General features: G+C 35.1%; 1 protein-coding gene across 7 annotated transcripts in view; it reads left to right on the forward strand.

Annotated features, from left to right (window-relative positions):
* DOCK7 (dedicator of cytokinesis 7) overlaps positions 1–20,811 on the forward strand; it is a 220,635-nt gene that overhangs the window by 103,461 nt on the left and 96,363 nt on the right. For 4 of the 7 annotated variants that reach the window (XM_011941032.1, XM_011941041.1, XM_011941050.1 and 1 more), the window contains exons 20-26: positions 1,889–2,053; positions 4,953–5,122; positions 14,063–14,152; positions 15,093–15,188; positions 18,212–18,352; positions 18,443–18,556; positions 20,376–20,546. In XM_011941032.1, coding sequence (XP_011796422.1) covers positions 1,889–2,053; positions 4,953–5,122; positions 14,063–14,152; positions 15,093–15,188; positions 18,212–18,352; positions 18,443–18,556; positions 20,376–20,546 — 947 coding nt within the window. Of the gene's footprint in view, positions 1–1,888; positions 2,054–4,952; positions 5,123–12,766; positions 12,860–14,062; positions 14,153–15,092; positions 15,189–18,211; positions 18,353–18,442; positions 18,557–20,375; positions 20,547–20,811 lie in introns of all 7 variants that reach the window. The other 3 variants (XM_011941023.1, XM_011941056.1, XM_011941018.1) reach the window with 1 other exon arrangement.

The raw sequence follows: 20,811 nt of genomic DNA on the forward strand, positions 1-20,811 counted from the left end.
CCCGGCTAGTTTTTTGTATTTTTTAGTAGAGACGGGGTTTCACTGTGTTAGCCAGGATGGTCTCGATCTCCTGACCTCATGATCCTCCCATCTCGGCCTCCCAAAGTGCTGGGATTACAGGCTTGGGCCACCGCACCCGGCCAGAAGAAGAAGGTTTTAAGGAAAAAAAGGTTAGCATTGTTTTTTGTTGTAGATTATTTAAGTAAAATAATAGTAATAACAGTAATTGCAAACACTTGCATAGCATTTACTGTATACCAGGAATAGTGCTGTATGCTTTATTTACATTTGAGAGCCAAGATTCAAACTGGTTCCAGAGTCCCTCTCTTATCTAGTATACTTGAGAAATGTCTGCTCGTGAAATTACATCAGTAATTTTAGTCTAAGTGAAGGTAGAAACCAGATTACAGGGAGTTAAGAAGCAAATAGTATAAAATAAACACAAGAAGCATATACTACTCTTTTACGAAGTTAATTGAGTAGGGCAAAAGAGGGGAGACATTTTAGCATGTTTACATGCTGAGAGAAATCAGCATATGAACATGCTCAAATGGGAGAAGGGAGAAAAATATATGGGGAGAAAAGAGGTTAATCAATGAAGTAGTTACGTGAGACAAGAGTAAAGGTGATAGATCACTCTTACATGGGAGAGGGCACTAATTCCTTTGGAGAGGAGATAAAGTAGTTTCAGATTCTGATAAATTTGTAGAAAAATATGAGGATTTTTGGCCAGGTGTGGTGGCTCACAACTGTAATCCCAGCACTTTGGGAGGCCAAGATGGGAGGATTGCTTGAGGCTAGGAGTTCCAGACCAGTCTGGTCAACATATCGAGACCCCATCTCTAAAAAAAGAAAAAAAAATATGAGGACTTTCATGCTTTATACATTTCTTCTGTGAGACAGAAGGCAAGATTTGCTAAGGAGGGATTAAGGAGGACCTGAGTTTTGAGAAGGATTCTGGTAACTTAGAGTAGCCACTGTGAGAAAAAGGAAAAGGATTAACCAGAAACACAGGTAGGATAACTTAACTTCACTCAGGTTTCTGTCTCTGGTCTCTTTTCCCTCTAGTTCAGTATATATAGATTAATCTTCCTAAATGACCATTTTATCTGGTTATTCTACTTTTGGGAAAACTTAATTGGCCTCATTATCTCTTCATAATTTCCTGTCTTGGTTAAATAAATTACAGAATCTAAGATTCTATTGCTCAAAGTGGCTGTTCAGTTTACCCATTTATTCAGTATGCTATTTATCACAATTCCCCAATTTTTGTAAAATTATTGTTATATACTGACTTGAGTGACTGAGTAGGTGTTAGTCTTACCTCAACCTGTTTTTCTAGCCCTGCCTTTTTTCCCCCTTCTAATCATTTTACAGATTCACTCATTCCAGTCAAGTTGCTTATTCACTATTTTATTATGATATTGTTAATATTTTCAATAATCCATTTTATTGTTATTTTTAATTTTTTTAAAACAGTAATATATTCCCTTGTATGCTATTTAGATTTTTGGAGTAATCTTTAAAATGAGAAATTGCTTCTTAAGGTATTACACACAATGTATTTTCTTTTTTCTTATGTACTTTGTATTGTTTTACTAGATAATAGATATCTGTTAAGCATTGTTTTCTTTTTTGGCTAATCAAACCCATGTAATTTTGTCTTAAATTAGTAAAATGAGTTATTTCTCATTTTGCTCAGAAAAGTATTTTTGGCTCAGCTAATCCAAGGTGTCATTAAAAGTCATTTATCAAATAGTAATCATCTTTATACACTTACTGTGGAATCACCGTATTTAACATATGTAGAGATGACAAAACTTTGGTGTTTGTGGAATTTACAGTCTAAAAATAGTTAAAGCAAAGGTATTTTCTTCTTTCTCAAAAGTTAACCTGGGTCAAGCATCTTTTGAAGCCATGGCATCAATTATAAATCGACTGCACAAAAACTTGGAAGGAAATCATGACCAGCATGGCAGAAATAGCCTTCTTGCATCATATATTCATTATGTTTTCCGCCTACCAAATACTTACCCTAATTCATCATCACCAGGTATTTTATTCTTTTTACTATGAAACTGTCTTTCATAAATTATATGTTCATGTCAGTATTGAGATAATTTTGTAGTCTGTACCGTGACCCATTTATTCAATAGCAAACATTTATTGAACACCTGCTAAGTACCATTCACTGTGCTAGGTGCTGAAGTTAAAGGGATAAATAAATTACATTTTTAGTCATCTTTTTTTTAATACAGTTTTCTTTAGTTTGAATTAGAGTTCTTGGTTGAATTAATTTTTGGAAATGAACTTTGCAAATAACTTTGTCTCTGGAAGCATTTTATCATTCCTTGTTAAGATAAGGAATTGCTTGCCCCTGTAATCCCAGCTGTTTAGGAGGCTGAGGCAGGAAGATCTCATGAGCCCAGCAATTTGAGGCCAGAGTGAGCTATGATCTTGCCAGTGCACTCCAGCCTGGGCAACAGAGTGAGATCCTGTCTTTTAAAAATAAAAAAGACAAGAAAAATAGAATCTTGTATTTGTCATTCAGAATGCTATTGGTCATTTAAGGAGAAATGTGGTGGCTCGGTAGTTTTCTGAAAACCCTTTGAAATCTACAGTGATATAAAAGATTGTTCCTAGAAACATAAAAATTCTATCTGGTTAGCTGATCTCTTCATGGTCAGTGAAATAATAGAACCTTTCTGAGTATTGGAGACTCAACTTGTTACTGTCTTTCGTGTACCACTGGTGATAGTGGAGGTAGTGGTGGGAGATGTCTTAGTGTGAATAATCCTTTAGTTGTTCATTTAACTAACTAATGATTATGTTGTGCATATCATTTAATCTACTCACATATATGTCCGTATGACACTAATGATAATGGCAAGTGCCCTTTATCAGCTGTTGGCAATGTTAACATTCATAACGGTGACTAATAATTGTGACATTCCTCATGAAAACTAGACATAATAGTAACCTGATTTTAAGTTTCAGCCCAATTTGTTTCTTCACTTAATTGCAAAAAGAAAAGCAATTGACATTTATATTCTGGTTTATAATTTACTAACTTGATTTTTAAAATTATACCACTTGAGGACATGAGTGTGTGAGTGATTATGTAATATCTACAATGCTGCTCCATTTACTCTTTTATTCAGTACACTATTAGAATTCCACAGATTTTGTAAAACATCTTTTTTTTACATGCCAACCTGAAAGAGTGTATGAATTAATTAGGTAACAGGTATGTATTAATATCATTTGCAAATATGACATTCAGAAAGATGAAGATAAATTATCACTATAATTCCTGGATGTTTTATTTTAAAAATAAAAGACAGGTTGGAAGATGATGTTAGGCTTGATTTTTCTCGGACAAAAAGGGAGTCTTTGCTGTTTTTTTTTTTTTTTTTGAGGTGGAGTCTCGCTTTGTCGCCCAGGCTACAGTACAGTGGCGCAATATTGGCTCACTGCAACCTCTGCCTCCCGGTTCACGCCATTCTCCTGACTCAGCCTCCTGAGTAGCTGGGACTATAGGTACCCGCCACCACGCCTGGCTAATTTTTTGTATTTTTGGTAGAGATTGGATTTCACCGTGTTAGCCAGGCTGGTCTCAAACTCGTGACCTCATGATCCACATGCTCGGCTTCCCAAAGTGCTGGGATTACAGGCGTGAACCACTGCGCCCGGCTGCCTTTGCTTTTTTATATCACTTGGGACCTGAAAAATATCTTCAGTTTTTTGTATGTATATCATAAAGATACCATTTTGTTATTCACATTGTCACTGATGAAGATAGAGAAATAAAACATGCTCTCATTTAAAAGATGTTAGCAATAATGAAGGTAGAGAAATAAAACATGGTTTAATTTAAGAGATGTTAGCAATAAATTGGCACTCTCTAGTGACTGTCAAGGGGCAGAGTAGGAGAGGTGGGAAAAAAGGAAGAGACACCAGCTGGAGCATCTTGGGTCCGAAAACCAACTATACCGAAGTGAAAGGGGTGTGTGTGTGTGTGTGTGTGTGTGTGTGCGCATGTGTCTGTGTGTGTGTTTCCTGTTAATATTGGTTTTTATTGTATGTGTAATATACAGTTATAGAAACACTGAAGAGATAATGATTTTATTTACAGTTCATATGGTTTTATAAACTGCCATAAAATAGAGCATCTTTGTACAGCAATCATTAGTTCTTGAGTGTTTTTATTTTCTTTCTTTCGAAAAAAAAAAATTTCCCAGTGCTTCAGGAGGCCAAGAGAGGAGGATTGCTTGAGGCCGGGAGTTCAAAACCAGCCTGGGCAACATACCAAGACCCCGTCCCTACAAAAAAAAAAAAGAGAAATTTAGCCAGGCATGGTAGTGTGTGCTCATAGTCCTAGCTACTCAAGAGGCTGAGGTGGGAGTCCAGGAGTCCAATGTTATAGTGAACTGTGGTCTCACTGCTGCACTCCAGTGCTGCCTCTTAATTCAAAAAAAAGGCACCTGCCTGTTTAAAATCTCTCTCTCTCTCTCTCTCTATATATATATATGTGTGTGTGTGTGTGTGTGTGTGTGTGTAACTTTTTATTTAGCAGACCATATCTCTTCAGGCGGATCGTGAGGTCAAGAGATGGGCCATCCTGGCCAACATGGTGAAACTTTATCTCTACTAAAAATACAAAAATTAGCTGGGCATGGTGCCGCGCCTGTAGTCCCAGCTACTTGGGAGGGTGAGGCAGGGGAATCGCTTGAACCCAGGAGGCAGAGGTTGCAGTGAGCCACGATCAAGCTGCTGCTCTCCAGCCTTGCGAGACTCTGTCTCAAAAAAAAAAAAAGAAGAAAGTTGAATATTTTTTATTTAGAAACCAAAGCAATTCATGATCTTTGTGGAACTTTCTGAAGTGGCAGAGATTTTTTTCTAACCCTTTCCTAATTTTCTTTAATTATGTGTTATTTCATGTGCCACTCTAGGTCCTGGGGGTTTGGGAGGATCAGTGCATTATGCCACAATGGCTAGATCTGCGGTGAGACCTGCAAGCCTTAATTTAAATCGTTCTCGAAGCCTTAGTAATAGCAATCCCGATATATCTGGGACTCCCACGTCACCAGATGATGAAGTTCGATCAATCATCGGGAGTAAGGTAAACTGAAGACCTGCATCTGTAAATTTGGTTTTTGTTTTGTGAACAAACGAGAAATATCCAGTTGTTGTAATTCATTCTGAATTTTGAGATGTATGTAAGTTAGGAATTAGTAAAGAATTGTACATTTCTGTTCTATCGGTAAATACTGTTTTATTTTTCTATTAAATATACTTGTTCTTACAAACTACACTAAAAATCCTAAAATTTGTCTGGGATCACTAGCTGCATATAACTTACTGTTATCAGTCTAATACTCTATGATGTGAAAAATGGCTAGATTGACTTCATATAGAATTAAAATAAATCTATGTGACTGATATGTGGAATACAGATGTCATCATTGATTTAAGTCATGAGATCTTCTTCTCCAAAAAATATTAAGAACAGTGATTAAACAATTTTCCATTTTTGTAAACTAGAAAAAGTGATACTCAGGGTTATTTATAAGGGATACTGCGGAGTAACCTGAGTACTATGGCAGCTGCAAAAAGAGAAAGCTTCCCCCCCCCACACACACATATATATTTCCATGTTTAAGAAAAGAACTCAGGTTTTTTATTCTTGTTTTCATTATTGATTATATTTTATTATAATACAGGTAGTACTTAGCATTATTTGTATACTGTGTATTTATATACTGTATAGTTCTTCTGTAGAATAAGTTTGATTTTTGGATTTTCAGAAATTTTCTAAAGAAAAGCTATAGACAGCATTTCCTTAAGGTTCTTTTAAAATGTCTCTTAATTTTTGTAAGATTTACATTAGGACTCATTTAGCATAATTCTAGAGTTATTTCTTATATGTTTGATTATAAACTCAAGATTTAGAACAGAGGCCTATATATATATATAAAAAAATGATTTTTTGCCTTTTTTCAAGATGTCCTTTAAATGGATCAATGATTTTTAAAATAGATATAAATACATACAAATATATAAATACAAGGTAATTTCTCAGAAAGCCATTGCAAGATGAGAATTTATCAGCCTTGTCCTAATCAAGTATTATTTACATAGTTTTTATGTTGTTTTCTTTTTATTGCAAAATTTTTGATAGCTACCTTCCTATTGAATTATTTAGTCGTAATCCCTAATAATGTGTGTAATTTTATCTCTAAATTATAAGGAATCTAAAGTTTATTTATAGCTACCCTTCATTGTTTCGTATTTTGTTGACCTAGCAGTTCAAGAAACTCTTCTTTAGGTGATCATGTTTTCCGCTCCACCTCAGTCATGGTCTTCCCTTATATCAAACTTGTTCAACCTGTGTCCTGCAGGCCACATGTGGCCCAGGACAGCTCTGAGTGCAGCTCAGCACATATTTGTAAATTTCTTGAAACATTATGAGTTTGTTTGGGGATTTCTTCTTTTTTTTGTAAGCTCATCAGCTGTCATTAATGTTAGTATATTTTATGTGTGGCCCAAGACAGTTCTTCTTCCAGTATGGCCCAGGGAAGTCAAAAGATTGGACACCCCTGCAACTTGTCATTACCAGTAACTTTAATTTTCACAGTCTCAATTTCATGTATTTTGTTCTCTGTTATCTCCTGTTTTTCTCGTAGTACCACAGCTTAACAATGTATCTACTCCTTTACAGTCTCTAATCTTGATCCTCCAACCTTTTAACTGTGCCTCACCCCCTTAATGTTCTCTCTTCTTCCTCAGCCAGCTTGATGTCTATGGGCAATCATTATAATTATTCCCATCAGGCCGAGTGTGGTGGCTCATGCATGTAATCCCAGCACTTCGGGAGGCCGAGGCAGGCGGATCACCTGAGGTCAGGAGTTTAAAACCAGCCTGACCAACATGATGAAACCTCACCTCTACTAAGAGTACAAAATTAGCCGGATGTGGTGGCAGACACCTGTAATCCCAGCTACTGGGGAGGCTGAGACAGGTGAATCACTTGAACCCGGAAGGCAGAAGTTGCAGGGAGCCGAGATCTTACCATTGCACTCTAGCCTGAGAGACAAGAGTGAAACTCTATTTCAAAAAAAAAAAAAAAAATTATTCCCATTATAAGCAAACTTTGGTTCCCTTATCTTTCCCAAACCTGAAACCATAGTTAAACCCAATTGACTGCCTCTGCCATGTCAGCATCTGTGCAGCTAAACATGTCTTGAGAAATACCATGGTGATTGATCTCATTTGAAATAAACCTTGAGAGAGACCTTGATGCTGTCAGGCAATTATACTGTATTTCTGTATCTCCATCACTTTCCTGTTGTCCCAGGAAATGATTTCATTCCTTCTTTTGTTACCTCAAACTTCCTAACACTTCTCCCCTCATTCCTTTTCTCATTTTATCTCCCATTTCATTGAGACAACTAAAACCATCAGAAGAAAACTTTAATAAACTTTTACCATCCTATCTAGCTACCTATTACCATCTACTATCTACTGCCTAATATTCTTCTGTATTAAAAATGAGTAGATGAGCTATTTATTTTTCTAAATTCTTTCACTCAAGCTCTCATCTGGTCTCACCTGCTCAAGATCTACACTCCACCAGTTTTTCCGTATCTCTTCCACATCATCAGTTTCTCCCTGAATACTGAATCATTCCCATTCACATACAGGCATGCTATTATTTTTCTCATTTTGAAAAAATAATTCCTCTCATTTGAAAGCAATCTAAGTGTCCATCAACAGATGACTGGATAAACGAAATGTGGTACATATATACAATGGTGTACTATTCACCCATAAAAAAGAATGAGATCCTGTCATTTCCAACAACAAGGATGGAAATGGAGATCATTATGTTAAGTGAAATAAACCAGGCACAGAAAGACAAACTTCACATATTCTCACTTATTTGTAGAAGGTAAAAATTAAAACAATTGAACTCATGGAGATGAAGAGTAGAATGGTAGTTACCAAAGACTGGGAAGGGGCAGTGGGTGTTGGGAGGGAAATGGAGATAGTTAATGGGTACAGAAAAATAGTTAGAAAGAGTACATAAGATCTAGTATTTGATAGCACAACAGGATGATTTGTACAATTAAATAATAAGTAAATAATGTTATTTATTTTAAAATAATTAGAAATGTATAATTTGATTATTTGTATCACAAAGGATCAATGCTTGAGGTGATGGATATCCCACTCATTCTGATGTGATTATTACACGATACACCTTTATCAAAATATCTCATGTAAACCATAAATACATATGTCTACTATGTACCCACAAAAATTAAAAATAAAAGTAATAATTATTCTCTAGTATTTCAACTGCTACCTTATTTGCTATTTCTCCCCTACCTTTCATAGTAGAATTCCTTAATAATTTTCTTTACTTGCTATCTGCAGTTCTTGTACTTCTATCATCTCTACTTCAGTCAAATATTCCTCCCATTTTCCACCAAAACTGTCCTTGTTAATGTCACCAGCACCCTTCATGTTGCTAAATCCAGTGATTACTTTTCAAAACTCAGCTTACTTTTACCTACAAGCAGCTTTTGACACAGTTAAACTTTTTTTCCTCTGTGATTTAGTCTATTTATTTGACTTCCAGGGTACTGCATTCTGTTGGTTTCCCTCTTGGTTTACTGATTATACCTTTTCAGTCTTCTTTGTGGATTCTTCTGTTCTGATCTCTTTATCTGGATGTGTTTCAGGCCTCTGTCCTTACTTCTCTTCTCTTGTCTGCTCTCTACACTCTACTTGGGTGAGCTTATCAGGTTCCATGGCTTTAAATACCACATAAATGTTATGCTAATGATTCCCAAAATTGTATTTGTGATACAGATCTCTCTCGGGAGTTCTAAACTTAACTGCTTTTTCTAAATCATTTTGTTCAGATTTGGATATATATGAAAGGTAGAGACACTTCTTTCCATCTCCATTACTACCATCTTGGTCTGAGCTACATCATCTCTCCCAGAATTAATGTACTAGCTTTAAAGATGGTTTCCCTACTTCTACCCTACGCTATATTCACAACATAGCAACCAGAATGTTGCTTTAAAGACTTAAGACATGGTCGGGCACGGTGACTCACGCCCATAATCCCAGCACTTTGGGAGGCCAAGGCAGGCGGATCACCTGGGGTCAGGAGTTTGAGACCAGCCTGACCAACATGGAGAAACCCTGTCTCTACTAAAAATAGAAAAATTAGCTAGGTGTGGTGGCACATGCCTGTAATCCCAGCTACTCAGGAGGCTGAGGCAGGTGAATCACTTGAACCCAGGAGGCGGAGGTTGCTGTGAGCCGAGATGGTGCCATTTCACCCCATCCTGGGCGACAGAGCTAGACTCCATCTCAAAAAAAAAAAGACTTAAGACACACAAAAATTAACTCATTATGTCATTCCTCTGAGCACAGTCTTCTAATGACTTATTCCCTCAGTCCTTTAAGTCTTTACTCTGAAGGCCAACTTCCTAGTGAGGTTGATTCTGATTATCTTATTTAAATGTATAACCAGTGGCTGTGTCCTCAGCCTTCTAATCCCCTTATTCTGTTTTTTGTCTTTTTTTTTTTTTTGTCTCACATTTACTACCTTTTAATGTAGCATATGAATTAATTATTTTTACTTTTTTTTTTTTTTTTTTTAGTGTTTATCTGCCTTTAACAGAGTATAAACTTCATCATGGCAGGGAATATTTGTTCCAAGGCACCTGTAATGTCTAAATTATTCAAGGTGCTCAGTAGATGTTTATCCAATGAAGACATGTTAGTATGAGTAACCACTGCAAGACTAGACACTTTTTCAAGAACAGAATTATGTTTTTGTTCGCCCTCTTACTTTTGGGATTAATTATATATTTAAAGATCTGCAGAGATTTGACTTTATGAAAGTTTTGGTTATATTTTATTCCCCAATATAAAATACAGTACTCCTAAAATTTAAGAATATTTATATAACATGAACAGGCTTTTATTACTCCAGTGGCTGCAATGTAAATGTGAAAATATTTGTGAGACTTCTTCATACTTATGTTGCCAAAACTAGCTGTGCTTCCTTAATTCTAGCAAGTCTTTTAACATTCAGTTATGTAATACATAGTTGCATCAGGTCTAAACTTTACTGCTTTTAATCAAATGCCAGTGGAATTTTGCCTTGTTATGTTTCTTTCTCATATATCATCTATTTTTTTTATTTCTCAAACACTGAGAGCTTACTGTGTGCTAGGCGCTATGCTGAGGACTTGTGAATATGAAGCAAAATCTTTGTAATATAACACAAGTGTTGATGTCAAATCAAATACAGTATGGGCCTTGCTGAAGGATCTTATCTATATGTAAGGGAAAAAATTAATAGTGTTACTGGGATTTGGCCAAAAAAACCTCACACTGACATACACGTGGGCACATATTTGGTTAATCTGTTCCATGTTTGTTGGAAATCAGTAAACATAAAGTTATTATTTTAAATATAAGTGATAAATTTGCTTAAATACGGGCTGTTTGATATAATTCTTAGCTTTATAACACCTGAATTATGGGATTTACTTGCTTTGCCAAATAATTGAACACAAGTTTTCTTAAATAGTTAGCTTTGACTGGTATAATTATAACTGTTCGGAACATCAGTGTTGTGTATATAAATATAATTCATAGCACAAAGAGATTTTTTATTCTCATATTAGCAATTATAATATATTGTAGTTTTAAAGGAAATTGTTAAACAGTGAGTTAAGTGAATTTAAGAGCACAGCAAAGTCTATTCTTTTTGTGGAAATTTATGAGAGAAAAGAGGACAGTTATAATTTTGCAAAAATCAAATGCTCATGTTTTGTTATTTTTGTAACATGAGTAGTGACTGTAAAAATTGAATATGGTAGGAAGAACTTTACACTTTTATACAAAAGAGACATAATTTTGGACTTGGACATAATTTTGGAGACTAGTGAAAACTTTGTTTTAACTTCTCTGAAAAACATAAGTCTTTTGGTTTGCTTTTATTTGAAATATTGTAATGGGATTCTGAGAAGGTGGATATTTTAAACAAATCTGATGGCATAATTTTAGTAGTATTTTGATATTGTCTAATTTACTTAGAAAGCATTTTAAGAAAAATATGTATGGAAAATTTTTATGCAACTGTTTTTGAGAGTTTACTATATTCAAGGCATTGAACTTAGTAATTTACTTCCATTATCTAATTTGATTCTTACCATATGAAGGGAGACGCTCTCATCATTTTTATTTTATAGATAAGAAACTGAAAAAGAAATTAAGTAATTTATCTTAGATTTTACAGCTAGTAAGCAGGAAGGCCTGGATTGGAACCTTAACTCCCATATTAGACAATCACTGTGAAAAATGATGAGAAATGGGTGATTACTGTACCATCATTTCAGCTTCTCTATATATTTGGGAAAAAGTGAAAAAAGGTGGAGCACATATTCTCCTAAAACCTAAGCCTTTGAGGGTTGCAGTTTTTCTTTTTGAAAACTTCTTTTGAAGTGTTTAAAAAATACTGATGTCTAGGCCACACTCACAGCAATTTTGATTTAATTGTTGTAGGGCGCTGCACATTTGTTATGTTACTGTTGTTGTTAATTAAGTTTCCCAAATGACACTAATGTCTAGACAGAGTTGATTACAGTTGTTCCAACTCGTCTCTTTTACCTGTCTTTCCTTTGGTGGTTTCTGGTTTGCGTCCGTATTCATGCCCTGATCTATTTATGTCAGCTTGTCTTCGATTGTCTTTGCAATTCTTACCCTAATAATTCTTTAAAATCTTTTACAACTTACTCCAGTTCCAGTTATTAGATTCTCAAGTCCCCAGTCCAAATTGCTGAATCAGATTTATGGAGATAGAGCCCAGGATCTGAATTTCATAAAGCTTCTCAAGTGATTCTGACGATAGTCAGTTTTAGGAAATAGAAGAAAAGCCTCTGTTTCCTTCACCTGGAATCACAGTAACCCCTTTCAGACAAAGATAAACATAAATTTACTTCTGGACATATACTTTAGTAGCATCTTAAAGAAATTTTAAATTCATAAAGATGATGAAGATATAATTCCTGTAGACAGCCCCAGCATAATGTTTTTCCTTGTAATATTTTTTAATAAATAGTAGACCAGTGTGTTTAATTACAAGTGCAGCCCGAAATCCATTATTAGGAAGGAGTAAATATTGGGTATCATTTTTTTCTTAAGTTTTTACTTAATTTCTCCTGTCTGTCCCTAAAAGAGAGTGAAGGTGGTGGCAAGATCAAATAGAATTATGGAGTATCACTGCATAGTAGTTTTCAGTTGATGAGAGATGGAGTGAAATTAAAGTTTAAAGCAAAGAATGGGGTGTTTTTCTTCCATTTTTTCCTTTAAACCTCAGTTAGATACAGAGGAAATTATCTGTTGCTAACTTACATTGTCTTTAAAGAAAGTTTGGGGTGTGGTACTGTGGGAACATTAGTTATTGGTACTTCAAGAGTATTTCTTTACATAAAGAAAAATTACCTTTAAATACTATGCTTAATGGTCTTGGTGATTTTTTTTAAATTGTGTTATATAATAAGATAATTTTGGTGAACTAATACTCTATAGGTGCCTACAAATTTTGGTTGCTTTAACAGTACTAATTAAAAACATGTTTGCATTAGAAGATCTGAATTTCTTTAAGAATAATTTATAGCATGCAACATGTAATATTTCTTTCCTTTCAAACTGCTTTCTATTATATGCTTAGGGTTTAGATCGCTCCAATTCCTGGGTTAACACTGGTGGTCCAAAAGCTGCCCCATGGGGATCCAACCCCAGTCCAAGTGCAGAATCAACACAGGTGGTGTTTATATTAGAGGTTTCTTTATTGGCTGCTGATGTTTCCCGTTAGAACATTACTTTTTAGTATATACTATGATTTCAGTGGCTTGCTTTTTTTAATCATTAAAAAGTGTGTATTTTTGTTTACTTAGCACATTTTCCAACTACTATGCATGAATACCACCAATTGCACCAGTAATGTGCTTCTTTCCTATTTCCTATCTCTGCCCTCTTTCTTCCTTACACACGCTATCAATATTTCAGTGCCTGCTGCTTATGCAATTGATGGCTTTTATAACAGTTTCTTTTTTAGGGGTAGCACATCTTTAATAGCAATTTTTAAATTTTTATGTGGAGGAAAAAAACCCAACAGTTTTCTATTTGCTTTTGGTTTAAAGTGTAACTATTGTATCATTTTCATTTAACATTTACTATCTTGTTATTTTCTTCGTAATCACTGAATGGAAAGACTGGCAATAAATTGAAATTAAATGTGAACAGTATATGATCACCATGCTGTAAGACTCAATACCAGAAGCAAAAATCCATTTTAATTTGTCCTGTGTTGCAAAGTATGAAATTTGTTATACCTTAGCTGAGTTAGGTTTTGCTTACTTAAGACTAGTTGCTTGATAGCTAACACTGCATGATATCTCAAAATATACTTCTCATCTGTGTTGGCTTTGGAGGGTAATCCTGTTCTTAAAGAAAATTTTTAATTCCGTTTCTAATATAGTAAATAATTTATATTTGATTTAGTATATGACCAACCTGAATAGTAGTTTTTGATAATAATGAAAAAGTGAAAGAAATTATTCTAAACTTTTTATTTTCTTTATTTAATGTAAAGTTACTGATTTCTTATTTGTTCTGAGACCAGTTGAGAAGTATGTTTTTACTTTTTATATATTTTTACTAGATATGTGCATGTATATAGATCACACAGATAAAAGTTTCATTCTTTGCAATACTGAATATTATATAATCACTGAAATACTCATCTTTTTTTAAAGACCAAAAATATGTAGAAGCCATTTTGATACTACTTATGCATTGTCATTAAAGCAGCTTAAAATGGTAAAAATGAGATGAGCAATAAAATAGATGGTTTTTGAAACCATAATAAAACTCTGTTTTAAACTTGTACATAATCCGTCAGCTGCAAAGTCATCCACTGCAAACATTAATGTTATCTCGTCATTCATTCATCTTCACTCCATAGGCTATGGATCGAAGTTGTAATCGTATGTCTTCGCACACAGAGACGTCAAGTTTCTTACAAACATTAACGGGACGCTTACCAACTAAAAAGGTAGATTCATATGAAGACAATTCATAAGGGGGAAAATAATTTCACCAATTAAATAGATGTAAGATTTATTTACATAACCAGTATGAGATACAGTAATTGCATCGTGCTGAAAAATATATCTGAGCAAGCATTGCTTGTCTGATGCCTTTTTGGGCATACCTTGTCAGTATATACTCTTTTACATTATGATAATGTTTATATCGTTGGGATTGACTATTTTTAGAATTTAGTGAATTCAAATTTGATCATCAAATTTTAGTACCAAAAAAATGTATCAACTCTTAAGTATATTTCTGTAACTGCTTCTGTTTTGTGTTTTAAATCTCCAGGGAAAGGAAGATGAGTTAGAAAAATTGTCACTCTTAGTAAGATATGTTGATTTGCTTCCCTTATGCACAGTTTTGTTAGTCCTTTTTCATATTAATATACACTACTTTGCAAATGCTTTGTATACATATCCATTATAAGGCAGAAATCTTCTGCTATTTTTTTAAAAAGACCTTACCTGAAAACTTGAAAATTAATGGCTCATAGCAAAGTTTAAATTTTAAAACGTATTTCCTAAATTGTACCAGCAAATTCATGCATTTGCGTATGTTTAAAAATGTACTTAAGATACAAACAAGATATTACTGTACTGTAAGTTTTTAGTCTAGTTTCTGTTTGCAGGTACAATTTAGGAGGCTGTCTTCTACCTGTCGTTTTAAAATTACATTTTACTGCAAGATAACATGTAATTTTTTCAGCTGTTCCACATACCACTGTCTTACATGCTTAAATAGCCGTTTCGTTAATGGGTGTCTTCAGTGCATCATTGAATGGTTCACGTGCCTTATTTTGCTTATTCTCATTATATCTTCATTTGTATTTGCATTATTATTTGGTTTATGTTATCAGCAGACTTGACTTTGATAATAACTTTGGATTTACTTCTGGATAGCTTTTTCATGAGGAGCTGGCTTTGCAGTGGGTTGTTTGCAGTGGCAGCGTTCGGGAATCAGCTTTGCAACAAGCCTGGTTCTTTTTTGAGTTAATGGTGAGCAAAAACTGAGCATGTTCTTTAATATTTTTTCTCTTAGTGAACAATTTTATGCTAGCTCATTTGTTATCTTAAAAGTATTTTTCTATTGTACATCTTACTCTTTTACATGTGCCTCTAAGGCAAAATTACATGTGTTACATCTCTCAATAAACACTGTGGACACTCAACACAGTTTAGGTGGAATAATGAAGAGAGAGGCTCATTTTAACCCTTATTTTCTCAGGGATAGTTGCATAAGCTAGCCATATTTTCAAAGGAAACTTGTGATACATTCTTTGCTAGTCATTATACTTGAAGTCTATAATGACAGTATTGTAGATTTTATACCAAAGATACAAAGAGCTTTATAGATACCTACTGCTATTATTATGGCTAATAAACTCTTAGGGAAATGCCAGTTACAATAAATAAAAAAACAACAGTACTGGCTGGGTGCAGTGGCTCACACTTGTAATCCCAGCACTTTAGAAAGCCGAGGCAGGAGGATCACTTGAGATCAGGAGTTTGAGATTAGGGGCAACATAGCGGGAACCCATATCTACCGAAACAAAAATTTTTTTTAATTAGTTAAACCTGGTGGCACGCATCTGTAGTTCCATCCACTTGGAGGGCTGAGGAGGGAGGCTTGCTTGAGCCCAGAAATTCAAGGCTGCCGTCAGCTATGATCACCATGGCACTCCGCATGAATGACAAAGCAAGATCCTGTCTCTTTAAATTTGTTTAAGTATTTTTTGCTTAATCAAATAAATGATACTTTTAAAATGAGTGAATTAATATTTTAATTAATAAATATATATGAACAGTTGACTTGTGAACAACATGGGGTTTAGGGGAACCAACTCCCTCACACTGTCAAAATCTGCATATAACTTCTGGCTCACCTAAAACTTAACTACTAATAGTTAAGTTGACCAAATAGTTACTGTTGCCCAAATGCTTTACTGATAACATAATCATATTTTGTATGTTATTCGTATTATATACTCTGTTCTTAGAATAAGCTAGTGAAAAGAAAATGTTATTAAGAAAATTATAAGGAAGATAAAATATATTTGCTATTCATTAATTGGAAGTAGATCATCATAAATGCCTCCATTCTCATTGTCTCCACATTGAGTAGAGTGAAGAGGAAGGTTTGGTTTTGCTGTCTCAGGAATGGCAGAAGGGGGAGAAAACCCACATATAAGTGGACTCATGCAGTTCAAACCCATGCTGTTCATGGGTCACCTGTACATATAAACTTGTATATGTAAACATACACATATGTAAACAAAGGCAACAAACATTCATCAAGTGGGCACAATATGCTAGTACTGCCCTGTGGCCTAGGTGTTACTAAGGCACAAAGAGGTTAAGTAACTTCTCTTAGTGTGCACAGCTTGTAGGTAGTAGGACTGTAATTAAAACTCAGACATGGCCGGGCGCGGTGGCTCAAGCCTGTAATCCCAGCACTTTGGGAGGCCGAGATGGGCGGATCACGAGGTCAGGAGATCGAGACCATCCTGGCTAACACGGTGAAACCCCGTCTCTACTAAAATACAAAAAACTAGCCGGGTGTGTTGGCAGGCGCCTGTAGTCCCAGCTACTCGGGAGGCTGAGGCAGGAGAATGGCGTGAACCTGGGAGGCGGAGCTTGCAGTGAGCTGAGATCCGGCCACTGCACTCCAGCCTGGGCGACAGAGCGAGACTCCGTCTCAAAAAAAAAAAAAAAACTCAGACATTTCAGCACTTGGGACCATCTTCTTCACCTTCCTCTTCAGCCTCTAGAAAGCTGAAATCACTGAAACTTTTTCTTCCAAAAAAGGAGTATGTAAAAAAATATAAAACAAAACAACAAAAAAGATAAAAGGATCTTCCAGAGTATGTCATAAGGTGGTACTCAGCACTGAATGTTGCCTATGTTATGGGTAAGAGAATATTTTATTCTAGAGATTTAATAATCTACAGAAAAAATAAGTTGGGGACTATATGTGACAACTCATTTTTTTCCTAGAAAATAAACCTTAAATTTGTAATTCATGTGCTTCTCTGCTTCTCTTGTAAGGTAAAAATTGTAATTTTTGACTTTTTTAATAGTCTTACATTTATGTTCAGGTTCCTAAAATACAAAATAGTCAAAGACTGCAATTTAAAACTTGGCTGTGCTCTATTTTAAGTATAGGACTTTAGCTTCAATTTCCCTGAATTTAAAGTTTATTCTTTATTACCATTACCACAGTGTTATAATAAAGAATCTGTACAATATTCAATACAAATACAGTACAATATAGTCCTCGTATTTATTGTATTCCCACTATATGCCGTCATCTGTGTATTAGCTACTGAGGACACTATAGTGAAGACTGGGTTTCTAACCTTTCAAAGCTTACAGTTTGGGAGCTTTGGAATGGCAAAATTATTGAGTCTTGGAAAAATTTAATTAAATTTTTTTTGGCTACATGTGATAGATTGTATGCCTGTAATCCCAATATTTTGAGAGGTCAAGGCAGAAGGATCACTTGAGGCCAGGAATTTGAGACCAGTCTGGGCGACATAGCCAAACCCTGTCTCTATAAAAAATTTTAAAATTAGCTGGATGTAGTAGTGTGCACCTATAGTCCTCGCTACTCAGGAGGTGAGGCAGGCGAATCACTTGAGCCCAGGAGTTGGAGGCTGCAGTGAGCTATGATCATGCCACTGTACTCCAGCCTGTGTGACAGAGTGAGACCCTGTTTCCTTAAAAAAAAAAAAAAAAAAATTTAAAGGTTGAAATTTTTTTTGTTGACATACACAGAATTTTTTGTCCTATTGTTAGCCAGCATAATTTTCTGAAGGTAATATAGTGTTTTGTTTGTTTGTTTTTTCAGCAAATACAAAACATCATAGGGAACTTTAAAAAATATTTGAGAAGCTAAAAATATTTCAGTCATCTATTAAATTACATGCTGTATTTTAGAGAGAGTCCAGGTGTTTAGAGTTGTTGTAATTGTTAATTATATTCATAGGAAATTAAACTCATAATTTCTATCTTTTTTTCAGGTAAAGAGCATGGTGCACCATTTATACTTTAATGATAAACTTGATGCTCCAAGGAAAAGTCGTTTTCCAGAACGTTTCATGGATGACATTGCAGCTCTTGTCAGCACGATTGCTAGTGATATAGTTTCACGATTTCAGAAGGTAATAACTTTTTCCCCACTTATCTGTCTTCCAAGTTCAGATTAAACTATCATACTTTAATATGTTTTTGTTTTATATTCTGTTTCACAGGACACAGAAATGGTTGAGAGACTCAATACAAGCCTTGCATTCTTTCTCAATGATCTGTTGTCTGTTATGGACAGAGGATTTGTTTTTAGCCTTATAAAGTCCTGCTATAAACAGGTAATGCATAGTTAGGAATAATTAGTAATCAAATAATTTAAATACTATGTTCTTTTCAGAGTTAGAGCTAAGAGACCTTAAGAGCACATTTATATACTGATATTAAAGCAAAAAGTAGCCTAAAGTAACATGTATTTACTAGCAAGGCAAAAATAAATTACACTTGTTTTATCAGGACACAAGGACTGTGGCAAACTGTTATCAGTACAGCCAGTATTTCTTTAAGTTATACTGGCCTACTCGTGACTCTTTAATTCCATTCTGGATCATACCATCAAGTCAGTAGTAATGTAAAGCAGTCTCAAGATGTCATGCAAGTGGAGCGTTTATACTGAGTGGACTTTGGTATCTTGAGTGATTTTTAAAGCAACTGCATTTTGCTGGGTATTCCTCCTAATCCAGCCCTGGATGTTGTAGAGTTTGGAAATATGGACACATGTATACGCATTTGCCAAATGTTGTTCATTATCTTGACTTTACTAAATTAAAAGCATCCTGGAACTTTTCCACACATAGCTGATTTTGTTTTAAAATTTTTATCAACTGATTAGTGAAGTCTGCCTTCTAGAAAACATTAATTATTGGTTCTGCTAGGCCACTTTGGTAGTAAACTATATAAGCCTTTTAGAATTACCTTTTAAAGGAGCTTTAAAAATACACATATTTCTGAGTCCCTTCCCAGAATTATTGAGAAGTTCAAACTTCTCATGGTAGTGGGGTGAGGAGTACACAGTGCTTGTGAAGCACCTCACAACTGGTCTACAGATTAGCTTTGGGGAACTAATAGTCCAGAATTCTATTTGGCAGTCTAATATTTAGAATTTTGAATATTCTATTGGATGCCTTTATTGTTTATCTCTTCTTTTTTTTTGTTTTTTTGTTTTTTTGTTTTTTTTTTTGAGACGGAGTCTTGCTCTGTCGCCCAGGCTGGAGTGAAGTGGCCGGATATCAGCTCACTGCAGGCTCCACCTCCCGGGTTTACGCTGTTCTCCTGTCTCAGCCTCCCGAGTAGCTGGGACTACAGGCGCCTGCCACCTTGCCAGGCTAGTTTTTTGTATTTTTTAGTAGAGACAGGATTTCACCGTGTTAGCCAGGATGGTCTCGATTTCCTGACCTCGTGATCTGCCCGTCTTGGCCTCCCAAAGTGCTGGGATTACAGGCGTGAGCCACCGCGCCCGGCCTTTTTTAGTTCTTCTAATAGAAAAGTTAAAACTATGCATGGGCACTCACCCACATGAAAATACTTTAACACGACATGTATCATTTTTACCTTTCCCCCAAAACTTTATGTACTATTGCTACCAGAACTTATCCTGTCTTTATTCTTTAAGCATTGACCTCCTATATTTGTCAAACATAGAGCTAAGCTGTAGGGATACTAAAGCTATTAAATCAGTTTATAGTATGTCTCCTCAAGTAGCTTATGATGTCGCTGAGAAAACACACAGATTATAAATATAGGTAAGCACAAATTGCTATAAAAAGAATTGATAATTTCTTTTAAGAAGGAAATAATATGAAGTTATTTTGGTGGTATATGTTTTCCCTGTTTTATGAGAAGTAGAAATATTGATGCTATATTGGAAACACAAGAATGTGGCTTTTAGGTTAGTCAAATGTGTTTATATAGTAAACCTTATAGTATTAAATTTTTAATTTTAGCAGTAACTCTGGAATAAGGTCATACTGTTACTTAAGCCACAAAATCCAAACTGGATACCAAGTACTACCTCTTTAATTCTAATTTGCCATTCTGGTATTAGTATTAAAGAAATAATAGATTCAATTGGTGTTCTCTTACTTATGCATTGCTTACAAGGTGTCTTCAAAGCTTTACTCATTACCGAATCCGAGCATTCTGGTGTCCTTGAGGCTGGATTTTCTGCGAATCATCTGCAGTCATGAGCACTATGTTACATTAAACTTACCCTGCAGCTTACTTACTCCACCTGCATCTCCATCACCTTCTGTTTCTTCTGCAACATCTCAGGTATGCAAATTGTGTGAATATACATGTATTTAAAGTCACTTTAGTGAAGAAGAATTTTAAACAATGAAAAAATAACACTTACTGAATAATAGCTATATGATAGGCTCAGTTCTGAGTACTTTGTAAGTATTAAGTCATTTAATCCTCAGAATAACTCTAAGAAGGCAAGTTCTGTTATTATACCCATTTTGCAGATTAGAAAAACAGAAACACAGAAAGGTCACTGAGTAAAAAGTGGCAGAGCCAGGCTTTGAACCAAGGCTTT

The sequence above is a fragment of the Colobus angolensis genome, unplaced genomic scaffold (assembly GCF_000951035.1).
Source record: "Colobus angolensis palliatus isolate OR3802 unplaced genomic scaffold, Cang.pa_1.0 Scaffold102, whole genome shotgun sequence".
NCBI lineage: Eukaryota > Metazoa > Chordata > Mammalia > Primates > Cercopithecidae > Colobus > Colobus angolensis.